The sequence below is a fragment of the Leptodactylus fuscus genome, chromosome 6 (assembly GCF_031893055.1).
Source record: "Leptodactylus fuscus isolate aLepFus1 chromosome 6, aLepFus1.hap2, whole genome shotgun sequence".
NCBI lineage: Eukaryota > Metazoa > Chordata > Amphibia > Anura > Leptodactylidae > Leptodactylus > Leptodactylus fuscus.
Window position 1 is genome coordinate 46011351 of NC_134270.1, and position 16202 is coordinate 46027552.

At 41.8% G+C, this 16202-nt stretch overlaps 2 protein-coding genes across 2 annotated transcripts; both read left to right on the plus strand.

Annotated features, from left to right (window-relative positions):
- Positions 1-2604: 2604 nt before the first annotated feature.
- LOC142210588 (arylacetamide deacetylase-like 4) lies at positions 2605-8062 on the plus strand. The gene is made up of 4 exons (XM_075279858.1): positions 2605-2786; positions 4289-4511; positions 6489-6552; positions 7306-8062. Exons 1-4 carry the CDS (start codon positions 2610-2612, stop codon positions 8060-8062), a joined length of 1221 nt encoding a protein of 406 aa, XP_075135959.1. The 5' UTR covers positions 2605-2609.
- A 2793-nt stretch (positions 8063-10855) lies between these two features.
- Positions 10856-15609, plus strand: LOC142210591 (arylacetamide deacetylase-like 4). Its single transcript, XM_075279862.1, has 4 exons — positions 10856-11038; positions 12392-12614; positions 14142-14205; positions 14853-15609. Exons 1-4 carry the CDS (start codon positions 10862-10864, stop codon positions 15607-15609), a joined length of 1221 nt encoding a protein of 406 aa, XP_075135963.1. The 5' UTR covers positions 10856-10861.
- The last annotated feature ends 593 nt before the right edge of the window (positions 15610-16202 follow it).

Consider the following 16202-nt stretch of genomic DNA (forward strand, 5'->3'; position numbering starts at 1 on the left):
TTTGAAGCAAAAACTGGTAAAATATTTAATATATGGGAGTTGTAGTTTTGCAACAGCTGCAAGGCCACATTGACAGGTGACCCTGCAGCTGTACGGGGACGCATAGAGTGTTTTTTTTTTGCAGGTCCAGAAGTACTTTTTAGTTTACCATTTTGGGGAATATCTATTGCTTAGATCACCTTTTATTGAAAAAAAAAAACGGTGGTTTATGATATATGATTTTCTACTTTTTTATATATATATTCTAGGGACAGGAGGTGATTTAGAACTTTTATTTATTTCATATTTTTATTATATATTTTTAAAGCTTTTTTTTTTACTATTTTATCCCTCCCCCCGGGGCTTGAGCCTGCGGTCACTTGATTGCAAGTCCCATAGACGGCAATACAACTGTATTGCCGTCTATGGGACATTCTGTGTATTAGTATTACGGCTGGTCATAGACCCAGCCGCAATACTAATATATAGCAGTGACAGGCCTGGGAGCCTCATTAGGCTCCCGGCTGTCACCCGAACAGGTCAGCTCCTGTGATATCGCCGCGCAGGAGCCGGCCTGCAACTTTACAGGTACGGGGCCGGTGGGGACCGGCCCCGGGGGAGAAGGGGCCGCTGATACTGACCCGGCATCCGCTGTACTAGAGAGGCGGATGCCGGGGAGGGATAGACGCCAGGGCCTGAGACATCGCTGCCCTGCCCTGCATGAAGCCAGCGGCGGGGGGGACGGAGGAGCGGAATAGAATCGCCGCTGCTGGCTTCATGCAGGGCACAGGAGCGCAGCGATGTCGCAGGCCCCGGCACCTGTAATGGCGTCTATCCCTTGCCGGCTTCCGCCTCTCTATTACAGCGGATGCCAGGCGCCACATTCGTACTATAAGACGCACCCTTCTTTTCCCCCCAAATTTGGGGGAAAAAAAGTGCGTCTTATAGTCCGAAAAATACGGTATGTTCTAATGAAAAAGCTTTATACTCTCCCTGTCACTGTACTCCTTTCACACCAGCATTGTCCTTCACTGAAGCCAGTACACCTTGGCTTCACTACACATGCCACTTACCACTGGCACCTGTGCAATGAAGTCGTGGTGGATGTCCTCAGCTTCACTGAAAAATCTCAGGAGCACCAGAGGTGGTGGGATCGGACTCCTCTCTAGATAAGTATAAAGGTTTGTTTTCTTATGGGCACAGATGCATTTAGAGGAGGGCGATTTGGGACACTAAGCCCAAGATCTTTAAGGATAAAAAGATAAACTTAATCCCATATTTACACAATTTATCAATTCACTTACTATTTCACATGATTTGCAGGGACATTAACAAGAGAGGATGATAACCACCTCTTTGCACCCCTTAAAACCATAAAAATGTGTTTTTTTCCACCCTAAACTGCCCGAGCATGTGCAACATAATATAATGAACTTTCTTCCTCTGCTTCTCACTTAGGTTTCTGTTATTAAAAAGCTATGTTACAACATTTTAGAACCTTAGATCGATAAGTGGAAATTTACTAAAACTAGTCATAATACATTCACTGGAAGATCAACTTGCCACTTCACACAACCAAAGTGATTGGGATAACCTGAAACAGAAAAAGGATAAAGCCTTACAAGAGTATCATAAGGGCAGAGAATTGCATTAACGGGAAAGATTTCAGAAGGATTCCACCGACTACAAGACGCACCGAGTATACAGATGGAAAGATTCACCTTCTCCAAACTACATATACAGTCCACACCACGATTCAAGCTCTGGCAGCAATTAGAGATGAACAAACACTGTTCGGATCAGAAGTTCCGAACAGCACGCTCCCATAGAAATGAATGGAAGCAGCTGGCATGTACACTTTGCTGGCGGCCGGTCGCTTAACCCCCCCACGTGCCGGCTACGTCCATTCATTTCTATGGGAGCGTGCTGTTCGGAACGGCTGTGCTGAACTGTGTTCGCTCATCTCTAGCAGCAATACCGACCTAGATGACTGTCCATCCCATTTTTTAAGCCTCAGAAGAGCAAGAGGCATCCCGCGAGAAGGAACAGGGGATTCAAACACAATCCCAGGTAGGCCCAACAATCTGGTCTTATAGTCTATATTGTACCCAAACTGCACCTTCTACAGAGGGGACTATCCTATTGCACTTCCTAACACAATGAAATTGTAATAAGAATTATCAGGTTTTTTTTACGGATTCTACCCCATGTTGGTCTGGATACCCCATCCACTACACCTACCAGTACAATGGCCAGCTTTCCCTTTCATCTCTTGGGGGAATGAGCGGAGGCAGGATACATAATAAGGAGGGCACCTGGAGAGTGACTTAAAGCTTTCTAACAATTCGTATAGTTTTTTTTTTCTAAATGCTTATTAAAATATATGTAAAACAGTTCCCTTAATTTAGAAAACCTCAAAGTTAATAAATCATCTCGGGAACACTACATTCTAGCAGCCAGCTCAGATTAGATTACTGACTCCTCCTGTACTCGCTCCATTCTAGCCTCCTGAACTGACTATATCACTGACCCCAGAGTGATGGCCTCCTTCCAATAAATTTTGATTCAGACTCTCCCTTATTACTGAGAGATCCCGGAAGTACAAAGTCACACTGAACACACAAGCAACAATGTTGGGAGTATTAGCTGCTGCACTGGGAGTGATCAGTATTTTTCTTGTCTTGTGTCTGCTGATATTTTTGGGGGTAGCCTGGTATGAATGCTCAAAAGCTGTTTTCCCACCGGGGATTGCAAATCCTAAATTTCTTTGGAAACTTCAGTTGTTTTCCGGTGGTGCTTTAATCCTGGTGAGTTCATGACCTTATTCTTAGATTGTGTTGCTACTTGTGTTTTCTCTGCAATCTATATTATATTATATATCTCATTATGCTGGTTATTATGGTCGTGTTTACATGCAATGGTTTTGCTGCTGCAACCAAATGAGCTGTAGCACATTGGATTTTATGAAATTCAGTTTGCAGAATGTGGTTGAAACCAGAGACAATTCAGCATTTTATTATTTGCCAAATTTTTGCTGTGATTTTGCCACAAATTACCCAAAAACCTTGTTATTGACAATTTAATGTACAAGCCAGGGTCATGTACAGTAGTATCTGATGGTAAATGTATCTTTTAAAAATCCATTACTATACTGTTAAGAAGATAAAATTGTACTTCTTTTTAAAGGTAATCTGTTACCAAAACCCAGCATATCAGCATGGCACATCAGATAGATAGGTTAGGGTCACCTGACTTAGTGTTTCCCTTGTGAATATGCACCTATGAGATATCACCATTTATGTCAATGTATAATCAGCTATTTGGAGCAACAAGAGCATTGCCGTTGATCTAAAGAGGTAAGCCTTCCATGCCCTCTGCCCCTTCCTCCTCCCTCTTATTGACAAGCCCAGGCAGTGTACACCTCACCTCACCTGACCTTCAGTTCTGTTGCACTTGCTGATGTTCATATTCTCAGGGCATGTACAGTGCATATGACTCAGATCAGACAAGTATCACAGCAGTATTGCGCATGTGTTGAGTGTATGAGCAGAACCAGGTGAGTTCTGGCCCAGTCAACCAGATGAAGGAGGCAGTGGTAGGCAAAGAGTGGTGGAAGGCTTAACTTTTTGTAGCAACGGCAATGCCCTCATAGCTCCAAAGTGACAATTTGCATATTAACAAAAATTCTCCAACGTGGGTATCAATTCACAAGGGTAAAACTCCATTTGACTCAGGTGATCCTAACCTATGTATCTGCAAGGCCACTCCTGTATGGGGGACATTTCAGTATAAAAGCGGCGGATACCTAAGCGATGTCCACAGGTGATTTTGTGGTCAGTCTCCCTTCCCTTCGGACCTCAAACTGCTGGTGACTGCTATATCGCTTTCATTCTCCGCGATGCAGACAGTGTGACCCCTCATTCACATCTGCGTTTGGTATTCCGTTCAGGGAATCTACATGGGGACCCCCGGAACAAAATACCAAACGCAACTACAAGCGCTGGGCAGTGAAAGCACACGGGCCCCATACACTATAATGGGGTCCGTATGCTTTCACTGCACAGCGCTTGCAGTTGTGTTCGGTATTCCGTTCAGAGGGGGTTCTCAAGTGGACTCCAACGAATGGAATACCAGCGCAGATGTGAACGAGGCCTGACTTTGATCTGTGGCCGTGTGATGTGTCAGCCCCAGAGTTGGACCGAAGTCCCTGTGTATTAGCCCTTGCCCTTACTGATAGTGATGCAGACCTGCATTATGGACAGTCTTATTATGGTAATTTCTACTTTCTAATTTGATGTTTATTCATTAGGGGAAGATTCTTAATCAGCTTGGAATACAGAAGAGCGGAGAGTTTTTTAATTTTCTACAAAATTTAAACAAGCCTAAGTTTAATGACTATCCAGAGATCTTCAAGAAAGACTTAGAATTTGAAGGAGTACCGGTGAGAGTCTACCAGCCCCGATCTTCTTCTGCTGGTGGCAGAAAAGGAGTCATATTCCTTCATGGAGGAGGGTTTCTGTATGGAAGTATTGGTAAGTACATCAAAAGTTTAATTTTCTCAACAAATACCAGGATATCTGGACAGTTGTGGGACCCCAATATGTATTACATTATTGGCCAATCCCAATGAAATTGACATATGTTGGCCAGTGGACCCCACTGTAAAAAATGTATACAACTCTGTGTCCGCAAATGTAACAGACTAGGGTTTCCTATGCCAAAACAAAACACAAACTGACTTGTACCTGACCTTTGTATACTGTAAGGAGAGTCTTATTATATGACAAGCAAATGGGGTCCTATGGATGGAAGTGAAGCTTATGCATTGGGAGCCTGACTGGAGCATATACTGAATGTAGTTAAAATAAGTAGAGTGAACATGGACCAGAACTGGGTTGTTTGAAGTGTTACTGTTTTGCAGTGGATGGACTTACCGTACCTACCAACTTTGTGGTCTGGGGAATAGTGGACAAACTCTCTAGGACCACTCCCCTGGACTGCACTAATTTGGTCTTACATGCCGATTTCGGATCATTGTTGGGCAAACATGGCCACTTTAAGGACAGGACATGCCCAAATTTGCCAGCATTGTTACTGAAAATTTGGGACAGTCCCAGCAAATTCGGGACAATTGTGGATTTTTGCAAGGGGGCAGCACTGCGTTTCCGCCGTGGTCTTTTCCGCAGAGGTTTTTGTTTGTGGCTCACTACAGATGACCTTAGCCTCAAGTGGTTTTCTTCCAAAAAAGCTCTACAACTGTTGAACATACCAGAAATGTCTATCACCTTAATATATAACATTAATAATAATGGGGCGTGGCATAGCAAAACTAGGGATGCCAAATTTTAGGTCAAAGATCTGGGGCAAAGTATGCAAACTGATGTGTGGTGTAAACTTAAACCTGAAAGTTTGAAGGTATATCAGATTTATCATCCAGGGTCAGGACTGAGCCCAAGTATAAAGATGGCGCTTTAGTAAGGCAATAGTTTTATATGCCAGCCTTAATCCAAACTCTGCTGGAGGCAGATGTACCATGGTCATTAAAGGGGTGGTCCAGTTTAAGACCAATATTAAGAGATAAATGTAATTGTTTGTATAATGAAAAGTTCTACAATTTTCCAATATACTTTCTGTATCAATTCCTCTCAGTTTTCTAGATCTTATCTTGCTGTCATTGAGTCTGCTTACTCCAAGTGGAAAAAAAATAAGTCCATGGTCATGTGATATACAGTGCATGGTCATGTGATATACAGTCCATGGTCATGTGATATATAGTCCATGGTCATGTGATATACAGTCCATGATCATGTGATATACAGTCCATAGTCATGTGATATATAGTCCATGGTCATGTGATATACAGTGCATAGTCATGTGATATATAGTCCATGGTCATGTGATATACAGTGCATAGTCATGTGATATATAGTCCATGGTCATGTGATATACAGTGCATAGTCATGTGATATATAGTCCATGGTCATGTGATATACAGTGCATAGTCATGTGATATATAGTCCATGGTCATGTGATATACAGTCCATGATCATGTGATATACAGTCCATGGTCATGTGATATATAGTCCATGGTCATGTGATATACAGTCCATGGTCATGTGATATACAGTCCATGGTCATGTGATATACAGTCCATGCTCATGTGATATACAGTCCATGCTCATGTGATATACAGTCCATGGTCATGTGATATACAGTTCATAGTCATGTGATGTACTTAATCCTGCACAGAAATAATAAATTTGCCCCAATGTCTAATAGTCAGAACACAACAATAAAATAGTTTTACATGGTAACTGGTCATGTGATTCAAGTAATTTCAGTAGCTTCCACCGTAAACCTTGACATATAAATATGATTGGTTGTTATGGATTACAGAACAGTTTCTAAATGTATTTACTTATTTTTTTACATGTATCCTAGTGTGGCAGAATTGTTTACAATGACGTACAATGATCCCTGCAACTAATACTTAGCTTATTTGATTTCAGACAGCCATGATATTATGTGCCAATACCTAACAAAGAATTCTGGAGCCGTGGTTGTCTCTGTTGGGTAAGGTGGTATCATTCCTTTTACATATCTTTTAATAGCTAATGACATAGCGAGTTTGATTGTTTTTAGGAGTCTGCCATGTTTTTTTCTGTAGTAGTTTTCAAATAGAAAAAGACAAGAAAATTGATTAGAAAGCCAACAGCGGAGGATTTGCTCCTAAGAACCACCCACATTTCAGCTGTCATTTATGGAAAATCAAACCGATGCTAGGTTCACAATGGCATTTGAGTCTCCGTAAGAGACTCCGTCCCAGATTTTGCTTAAAATCGCTATTTTTAGTATAAAAATAGTGGAAATCGGGCAAACCCCATAAACAATAATGGATTTCTGTGTGTAACTGCTTTCTAATCGGACAAGGCCTCTGTCTTTTGGGTCCTCATGTGGAAACCCAAACACTAGTGTGAACCTAGCGTTACTTTCATATTCCCTAGAATAATGTTAATAAAAGTGTTGTTTGCTATAGACAAGGCTAGTTCATATAACTTTCATGTAACACTTTAGGGTAATAGACGGTGTCACCTACTTGGTACTCACCTCCATTAGCCAGGACATGTATAAGATGTATCTCTCCCTCTGGAGGCCCCAATGTGACTAATTCTGTTAATTATTCTAGTTTATGCTAATTTATTTTAATAGTCATTGGGTACCACTCCAGGGCTTATGATGGTTGCTATTAATGTAATTTTCTAATACCATATGCAAAGTATTTCTGAACTGATAGAGGGACTAACCATTTTTGATTCTTAATTTTAGTTACCGTCTGGCACCGAAACACTTATACCCTGCTGCCTTTGATGACTGTCTCACGGCTACGGTTCACTTTCTGAAGACGGCACAAGAACATGGAGTCGATCCTTCTTCTGTTATTATATCTGGAGACAGTGCTGGGGGTAATCTCACTGCTGGGGTATGTCAGGCCCTTGTGGGTAGATCCGATATCCCAAAGCCTCTTGCACAGGTGATGATATATCCAGTGCTCCAGATGGCTGACTTACATCTACCCTCATATCAACAAAACAAGGTGGTCCCTTTGTTATACCAAGACTACATTGTGTATTTGTTAATGACATACCTTGGTTGTGATCTTTCTTTATCAAAAGAAATTTTACAGGGCAGCCATGTTCCTCCTGAAATAAGAAAGAAGTTAAGCAAATGGTTGAGTTCTGAGGAGTTCAAGGTCAAAGACCGCAAAGGAAACATCATGGTGCCCTTTAATAAAGAGGTTTATGAGAAAGTTAAGAAAGCTTTCGACTTTCCATTCTCTCCATTGTTTTCTGATGACGCTGTGATCCGGCAACTACCAAAGGCCTACATACTGACATGTGAGTTTGATGTTCTCCGTGATGATGGGATACTCTACAAGAAACGTCTGGAGGACAATGGCGTCCCGGTTACATGGTATCATGTTAAAGATGGCTTCCATGGAACTGTCAGCTTCTTTGATCAGCCTGAGGTGGTGTCTGGAAAGCCAGCTATGGATAATGTCATTACTTATATTAAAAACCTTTAAGATCTGATATTTGTGTTTTTTCTCTTTTTTAGGTAACACAATGTTGTACACATTCATATTACAGGTATATAAATAATAAGCAGTTCTCTCTTATAAATAATAGTCCCATTATAAATACTACTGCTCCCTTATAAACAGATCCCCTTATAAATAATAGTTCCCTCTAATAAATAATATTCCCATTATAAATAATGAGTCCTGCCAGGGGTGTAACTAGAAAAGTTAACTAGCAAACTTTTGACTTTGGTCTCCCCATCCACAATATAGCGCCCCCTCTCCTGGCCCCCACACAGTATAACGCCTTATTTACACATTTATATATGGCCCTTTCATACAGTATAATGTCCATTAGTGACCCCTCCACATAGTATAATACTCCATAGTGACCCCTCCACATAGTATAATATAATGTCCCTTAGTGACCCCGCCACACAGTATAATGTTCCATAGTGACCCCTCCACATAGTATAATGTCCCTTAGTGACCCCTCCACATAGTATAATGTCTCATAGTGGCCCTTGCACACAGTATAATGTCATTTAGTGGACCCTCCACACAGTATAATGTCCTATAGTGGCCCTTTCATACAGTATAATGTCCATTAGTGACCCCGCCACACAGTATAATGTTCCATAGTGACCCTCCACATAGTATAATATAATGTCCCTTAGTGACCCCGCCACACAGTATAATGTTCCATAGTGACCCCTCCACATAGTATAATGTCCCTTAGTGACCCCTCCACATAGTATAATGTCTCATAGTGGCCCCTGCACACAGTATAATGTCATTTAGTTGACCCTCCACACAGTATAGTGTCCTATAGCGGCCTCACCACGCAATATAATGTCTCATAGTGGCCCCTGCACAAATGATAATTTTCGATAGCAGCCTCCATACGGTATTATGCCCCATAGTGGCTCCTCCACACATTATGATGTCTAACAGTGACCCCTCTACACAGTATTATATGCCATAGTGACCCCTCCATACAGTAATGTCTCATAAGTCCCCTCCACACAGTATTATGTCCCATCGTGGCCCCAATGGCTTCCGTTTCATTCAGCAGAACCCAACATTTTTGGGATACACCACCCACAAACTATTATTATACTCTAGTTTTTTCAGACCTCAGAGTATAATGATTGGAAGCCCAGGGGAGGTGACAAACATAAAAACCAGTGGTACTCACCTCTCCGGGGCTCCTCCACAGTCCCCTTCAAAGACATCACAAACGTGGGTTATGCTGGCGTCGTTATATGTCACGACCCCGGTCTTTGATGTCACTACAGGGGCTAAACAATACATATTCGCTCACCTTCCCTGGATCTATGATCATTATACTCTGGGGTCTGAAGAGAGCACAATCTATAATCATAGCAGTATTTGATGGGGTCCACCCAACAAATACTCTTGCCGCAGCTTTACATGGGGGAAGACTGGCCATATATGTCACTTGTTTGCACTGAAATCTATGCCGGCTCACCGGCGTACAAGACATAATAAATCTGACTTCTAATAATGCTGGAAATTATAAGGTGACAACAGAGACAAATAGCTCAATGCTGGTCTCAAACCAGGGAACATGACAGCCATACAATCAACACAAGAAGTTATCAAATGTTATAATAGTAATTAACAGAACAACATGTCCATAAGCAAGATGGCTGCCACAATAGTCCTTTGGTGTCAAAAAAGTGGTATTGTAGAGTGTGGGGAACGTCTTCTACTTTGTAGGGTTAATAGGCTAGCACTCCATACCTGCAGCCTTACTCTCCAATGTGGAAGTCACTGGTAAACTGGTCATGGAGTACAAGAACCTGAGTGTTACCCCTTCCACTTTCTATGCTTCTGGACAGTGAGAGGACAGTTTGCTCCTGCCCCTCTTCTTTGTATCCTTCCAGCTCTATTTGGTCCAAAATTGAAGTGAAGACATGCTCACAACGTGTCTGTGCATATACGATTCCTACAATTCCTATCATCCATCGGTGCCACCCACATAATAATCATGCCCCCTTATGTGCCACTGTCTCCTCCACAGAATCCCTCCTTTACTATATGTTGCTGACTGTTATTTTTAGCCAATTAAAGGGTTAATTCCAACCTTTCTGACAGTGGACGGCTGTGTATGATAAATCTTCTCACTCCAGCTCATAAAGAAGGGTCATAAACTTTCAAGCAAAAACTTTCAGCCATTATCAGAAAAGAAATGAAAGATGTTTATCCAGCCCTAGTGTGTGAGGGTGACCTGTAGGGCCAGCTGATTTCTGGGTCCACTTGAAGGTGTGAAAGTTACGTCAGTGATGAGGGGCATGACTCTGCTTACATAATGTGGTCTAAGACTAATATGTGACGGCCATTTATGTGTTGAAGACAGGGGAGCAGAATGGGGGAAAGTACAGAGCTAGGATAGATTATAAGGAGGGCACCAGGTATGTTGAGTATACATTGTACGATGTATAGTCAAACTTTCAGTTTGGACTTGAGGGTCACGTAAAGCTATTTAACAATTAAAATATTTTTTTTTCTAAATGTATATTAATATATATCAAAAACAGTTTCCCTAATTCAGATTATCTTGAATTTACTAAGTCACTTCATTCTTGTATGCTTGGGTTAGATTTCCGATTTCTTCATGTATAATCTCTGTCCTAGCTGCTGTACACTAGACTAGATCACTGACTCCGGAGGATGGGCCTCCTCCACACAACTCGTAACGTTCAACCTTCCCATACTATTCGGAGGATCCAGGAAGTACAAAGTTTCCCAGTCGCCAAACATACAAGATAAGCTGTAAGAATGCTGGGAGTATTATCTGCTCCGCTGGGAGTCATCACTATTTTACTTCTTCTGTGCCTGATAATATTTTTGGGAGCAGTTTGGTATGAATCTTCAAAAACCAAGATCCCACCGGGGATTGCAAATCCTACATTACTAAAGAGAGTTAATGTATTTTCCACTGGTGTGTTTATCCTGGTGAGCTTGCATTCTTATTTTATTTTTATATTTGTGTTTCTACTTCGCCTTGTTATATTACAGATCTCAGATTGCTGGTTATGACTGTGTTTACATGCAGAGGTTTTGTACTCGCAACCAAATGTTATACTGTGGCTAATGGGATTTCACACCATTCTGTTTGCACAGTGTGGTTCCATAACATGCAGCTTTCAGGGTGCCCTGCACTTTATTGTTTGGCACATTTTTAATGTGATTTTGTCACAATAACCTGATAAACTTTAGTAGACGGCAATTAATTATTACAAATCAGGTGTAAAGTTCATGGTCATATACAGCAGTACCTTAATGTCGAAGGTAAGTGTCTCTTTTATTAGTTACTGTGCCATTAATAAGTCTAATATCATCTAAATAGATGGTACTGTGATGCTTTTAGCCAAGATCAATATGTATCTTATGGGACTGGGGTAGAAAACTGAACTTTTGCAGCAGGTGAGTAAAAGTCTCGCTACAACTCTGCACAATGCTGTTTAATGTGTCCCTGACTAGTCACCTGGCACTTCTCCAAGCACTTTTCCAATATTTACATTAGCAAGAGAAAAATTTCTAAATTGTTTCTCCCCGAGGGCTACGCAGTGACTTTGCCCATGATATGTGTTGCACATGTCACAGCTGAACTGTGGATGTCAGACTATGCCAATCTCATGTTGAAGACCTATCCCTTTTTGAACTAAGACAACGTCATAATAATCTTAAGAAAGGCTATTCTTCTCCTACCTTTATTCTTCTGATCCATGCCGCTGTTCCGGTGTTATTTTGGGTTTTTCGCCATATGCAAATGAGTCTTCAGAAAGCACAGGTGGCATTCCCCTTTGCTCCATCTTCTTCTCCCGACCTCCTCTTCACCACATCATCAGCCGCGTCTTCAGCTGAAAGTGCCGACTGTGCATGTCCGTCAGCCATTTTCCTGTGGCCGACTGGATGCTCGTGTAAGAGGCCACAGGAGAATGACCAACAGACATGTGCAGTCGACTCTTCAGCTGAAGTCGCGGCGAAGAGGTGGTTGGGAGAAGAAGATTGAGGCGTCGCTGGAGAGTCATCGGACAGCACAAGGGACACCCCTGTGCTTTTTGAGCATAGAGTAACGCCCCCTGTTCTTTCTGAAATCTCATTTGCATATGGCAAAAATACAAAATAACACCGGAATGGCGGAATCAGAAGAATAAAGGTAGGCAAAGAATAACCTTTCTTAAGGCTATTCTGATATAGTCTTAGTTCTAAAAAAGATTCTAATGATATAATCCCTTTAACTCCCAGAAAACCCCTTTGAAGTCATTTTTGTTAAATGTTATTGTTTCTTTACTTGAACTATAGGGGGAGATTCTTGATAAATTTGGAATAGTGAATGCTACAGGGATTTTTAATTTTATACAAAAAATATCCAAACCAAAGCCCAAGGACGATTCTGAGATCTTCACGAAAGACTTAACATTTGAAGGAGTTCCAGTGAGAGTCTACCAGCCCCGATCACCTTCTGCAGGTGGCAGAAAAGGAATCATGTTCTTTCATGGAGGAGGATTTGTCTATGGAGACATTGGTAAGAAAATCAAAATCTGATCCTTACTTAAAGGGGCTCTATCAGCAAAATCATTCTGCTAGAGCCCCACATATGCATGAATAGCCTTTAAAAAGGCTATTCAGGCACCGTAAATGTTATATTACACTACCCCCCCCCCCCCCCCCCCCCCCCGTTTTAAAATAATAACCTAAAAAAGAATGTGCTCTACTTACCGAACGTGCACGCTGGGCGGGCATTCAGGGTGTGTCTTCATCTTCATCCACGCCTCTTCTTCCTCCGATGTCCTCCGGTCCCGTCCTCCTCCAGCTCTCGCGAACGGACTTCGATAAAAAAAAATGACCTGGGCGCATGCGCAGTAGCTGTAGTAGAAGCCGCATGCACATTCTTTTTTAGGTTATTATTTTAAAACGGGGGGGTGGGGGGGAGTTTAATATAACATTTACGGTGCCTGAATAGCCTTTTTAAAGGCTATTCACGCATATGTGGGGCTCTATCAGCAAAATCATGCTGATAGAGCCCCTTTAAAGATTTTATTCCCAACAAATACTAATATATGAAAAGACAGTTGTGAGGACCTAATACATATTAGATGTGTAGTGACCATGGGTTGGGCCAATGAAACAAATGGGTAAGGCCTCAGATGAAAGACATGCTGGTCAATACCAATGGTCATAACAGTGTAATGTGTTGGGGTAGATGTCCGGTTGTGCCATGTAATGGTAAAGGGAACGCCCCACAGATGAAAGTCCAGAGACTGTGAGCTGGTAGTATGTGATACAATGCATCTCACTTTACTTGGATCAGTGTTGCACATAAAGCATGGTGGTTACACACAGTGGCGTAACTAGGAATGGCGGGGCCCTGTGGCGAACTCTTGACATGGTGCCCCCCGACCGACGCTGAAGTCCCCGGCCAGCCGACTTCCTCCTGCACGCACTATTATGCCCCATAGTGGCCCCTGTACACAATATTATACTCCATAGTGACCCCTGCATACAGTATTATGGCCCATAGTAGCCCCTGTACACAATATTGTACTCCATAGTGACCCCTGCACACAGTATTATGCCCCATACTAGCTCTTGCACACAGTATTATGCCCCATAGTGGCCCCTACACACAATATTATGCCTCATAGTGGCCCCTGCACACACAGTATGGTGCCCCATAGTGGCCCCTGCACACAATATTATGCCCCATAGTACCCCCCTGCATTCACAGTAGGGTGCCTCATAGTGGCCCCTGCACACAGTATTATGTCCCGTTGTGAACACCCATAAACAATTATTATACTCTGGGGTCTGGGGTACAGTAATAGGAGTTGCTTAGGGCCTCAAAGCCTGCAACTATTTTATGCCAAAAAACTAGAAAAGCTGAAAGGTTGATGTATTCTCCCTGAAATGTGAAGTAATCTTATTGAAAGACATATATTGAATTTACATGGTGGTCATATGATTATATGAATTTTTGTGAAAATCAATATGCAGATATTGATTAATTAAAAATTAAATGAAAATAATTAATTTCTTGTTTATTTGGGTTTAGACATGTATGACATTACCTGCCGTCACCTAACAAAGAATTCTGGAGCCGTGGTTGTATCAGTTGGGTAAGGGGCCGTAAATCCGCTAACATTTCCTTATAAATTAGTGTAATTAATAAGTAATTTTCATGGATTCAGGTTGCAGCAGGGTCGTAATGATCAGGGGGAAAGCCTGGTTATTGACTGCTATACATACTAGCCCAGGGGAGGGGACTTAAAATAATAAATAGATATACTCACCTCTCCGGTGATCTTCCGTCTCGTGACTGAGGCCTGTGATTAGGCCCCAGCGGTCACATGGAGCGTGGCAGCGTAATGACGTTGGTATGTCGGGAAGATGGCCAAAGATGCTGGAGCCAGGAAAGGTGAGGCAAGGTGAGTATTAGTGTTTGTTATTTTTATTCACCTTCTCGGGGCCTCCGATTATTATTATACTCCAGGGTCTGAGGAGACCACAGGGTATAATAATAGCACCAGAGTGAAGGAGGGCTGTTGGGAGCATATAATAATGTGTGTGTGTGGGGGGGAGGGGGGTTGGAGGTGGGTACTACTGGGCATATAATACTGTGGGGGAAGACACTGCCGGGCATATAATACTAGGTTGGGGACGGGACACTGCAAATGGACACCCAGATAATGACCATTGTTTCTTACATCATTAGAGACTTGTGGTTAATTTGGTAAAGTGGTAAATGTATAATTCTTAATTTTAGTTACCGTCTGGCACCAAAACACATATACCCTGCTGCCTTTGATGACTGTCTCACAGCTACGGTTCACTTTCTGAAGACGGCACAAGAACATGGAGTCGATCCTTCTTCTGTTATTATATGTGGAGACAGTGCTGGGGGTAATCTCACTGCTGGGGTATGTCAGGCCCTTGTGGGTAGATCAGATATCCCAAAGCCCCTTGCCCAAGTGATGATATATCCAGCTGTCCAGATGACTGACTTACATCTACCCTCATATCAACAAAACAAGGTGGCCCCTTTGTTATCCCAGGAATATGTGGTATACTTCTTTTTGACATACCTAGGTGGTGATCTATCTTTATCAAAAGAAATTTTAAAGGGCAGCCATGTTCCTCCTGCAATAAGACAAAAATTGAGCAAATGGTTGAGTTCTGAGGAGTTTAAGGTCAAAGGCTGCAAACCACACACCATGGCGCCCTTTAATAAAGAAGTTTATGAGAAAGTTCCGAAAGCTTTTGACTTTCCATGTTCTCCATTGCTTTCTGATGATGATGTGTTCCAACAACTACCAAAGGCCTACATACTGACATGTGAGTTTGATGTTCTCCGTGATGAAGGGATACTCTACAAGAAACGGCTGGAGGACAATGGTGTCCCGGTCACATGGTATCATGTTAAAGATGGCTTCCATGGAATTCTCAATTTCTTTGATCAACCTGAGGTGGTGTCTGCAAAACTAGCTATGGATAATATCCTTACTTTTATTAAAAATTTATAAGCCCTTGTATTTGTGTATTTGTGTTTGAGGTAACACGAGATCTGATAAATTACGCATTTTGGTTTTATGTTATACAAAATTGTAACAATTATTAAAATAGTTTTATTGCTAAGACAACCATTGCCAAGAGCTCCATTCGGCCACATACAGTCCTATGAAAAAGTTTGGGCACCCCTATTAATCTTAATCATTTTTAGTTCTAAATATTTTGGTGTTTGCAACAGCCATTTCAGTTTGATATATCTAATAACTGATGGACACAGTAATATTTCAGGATTGAAATGAGGTTTATTGTACTAACAGAAAATGCGCAATATGCATTAAACCAAAATTTGACCGATGCAAAAATATGGGCACCTCAACAGAAAAGTGACATTAATATTTAGTACATCCTCCTTTTGCAAAGATAACAGCCTCTAATTGCTTCCTGTAGCTTTTAATCAGTTCCTGGATCCTGGATGAAGGTATTTTGGACCATTTCTTTCTACAAAACAATTCAAGTTCAGTTAAGTTAGATGGTCGCCGAACATGGACAGCCCACTCTCAAATGATCTGAAAACAAAGATTGTTCAACATAGTTGTTCAGGGGAAGG

Coding starts and splice junctions, on each gene's coding strand:
- LOC142210588 (XM_075279858.1), top strand. CDS start 2,610: ATGTTGGGAGTATTAGCTGCTGCACTGGGAGTGATCAGTATTTTTCTT. Junction 2,787..4,288: donor CCGGTGGTGCTTTAATCCTG/GTGAGTTCATGA, acceptor TTTATTCATTAG/GGGAAGATTCTTAATCAGCT. Junction 4,512..6,488: donor GTTTCTGTATGGAAGTATTG/GTAAGTACATCA, acceptor ATTTGATTTCAG/ACAGCCATGATATTATGTGC.
- LOC142210591 (XM_075279862.1), top strand. CDS start 10,862: ATGCTGGGAGTATTATCTGCTCCGCTGGGAGTCATCACTATTTTACTT. Junction 11,039..12,391: donor CCACTGGTGTGTTTATCCTG/GTGAGCTTGCAT, acceptor CTTGAACTATAG/GGGGAGATTCTTGATAAATT. Junction 12,615..14,141: donor ATTTGTCTATGGAGACATTG/GTAAGAAAATCA, acceptor ATTTGGGTTTAG/ACATGTATGACATTACCTGC.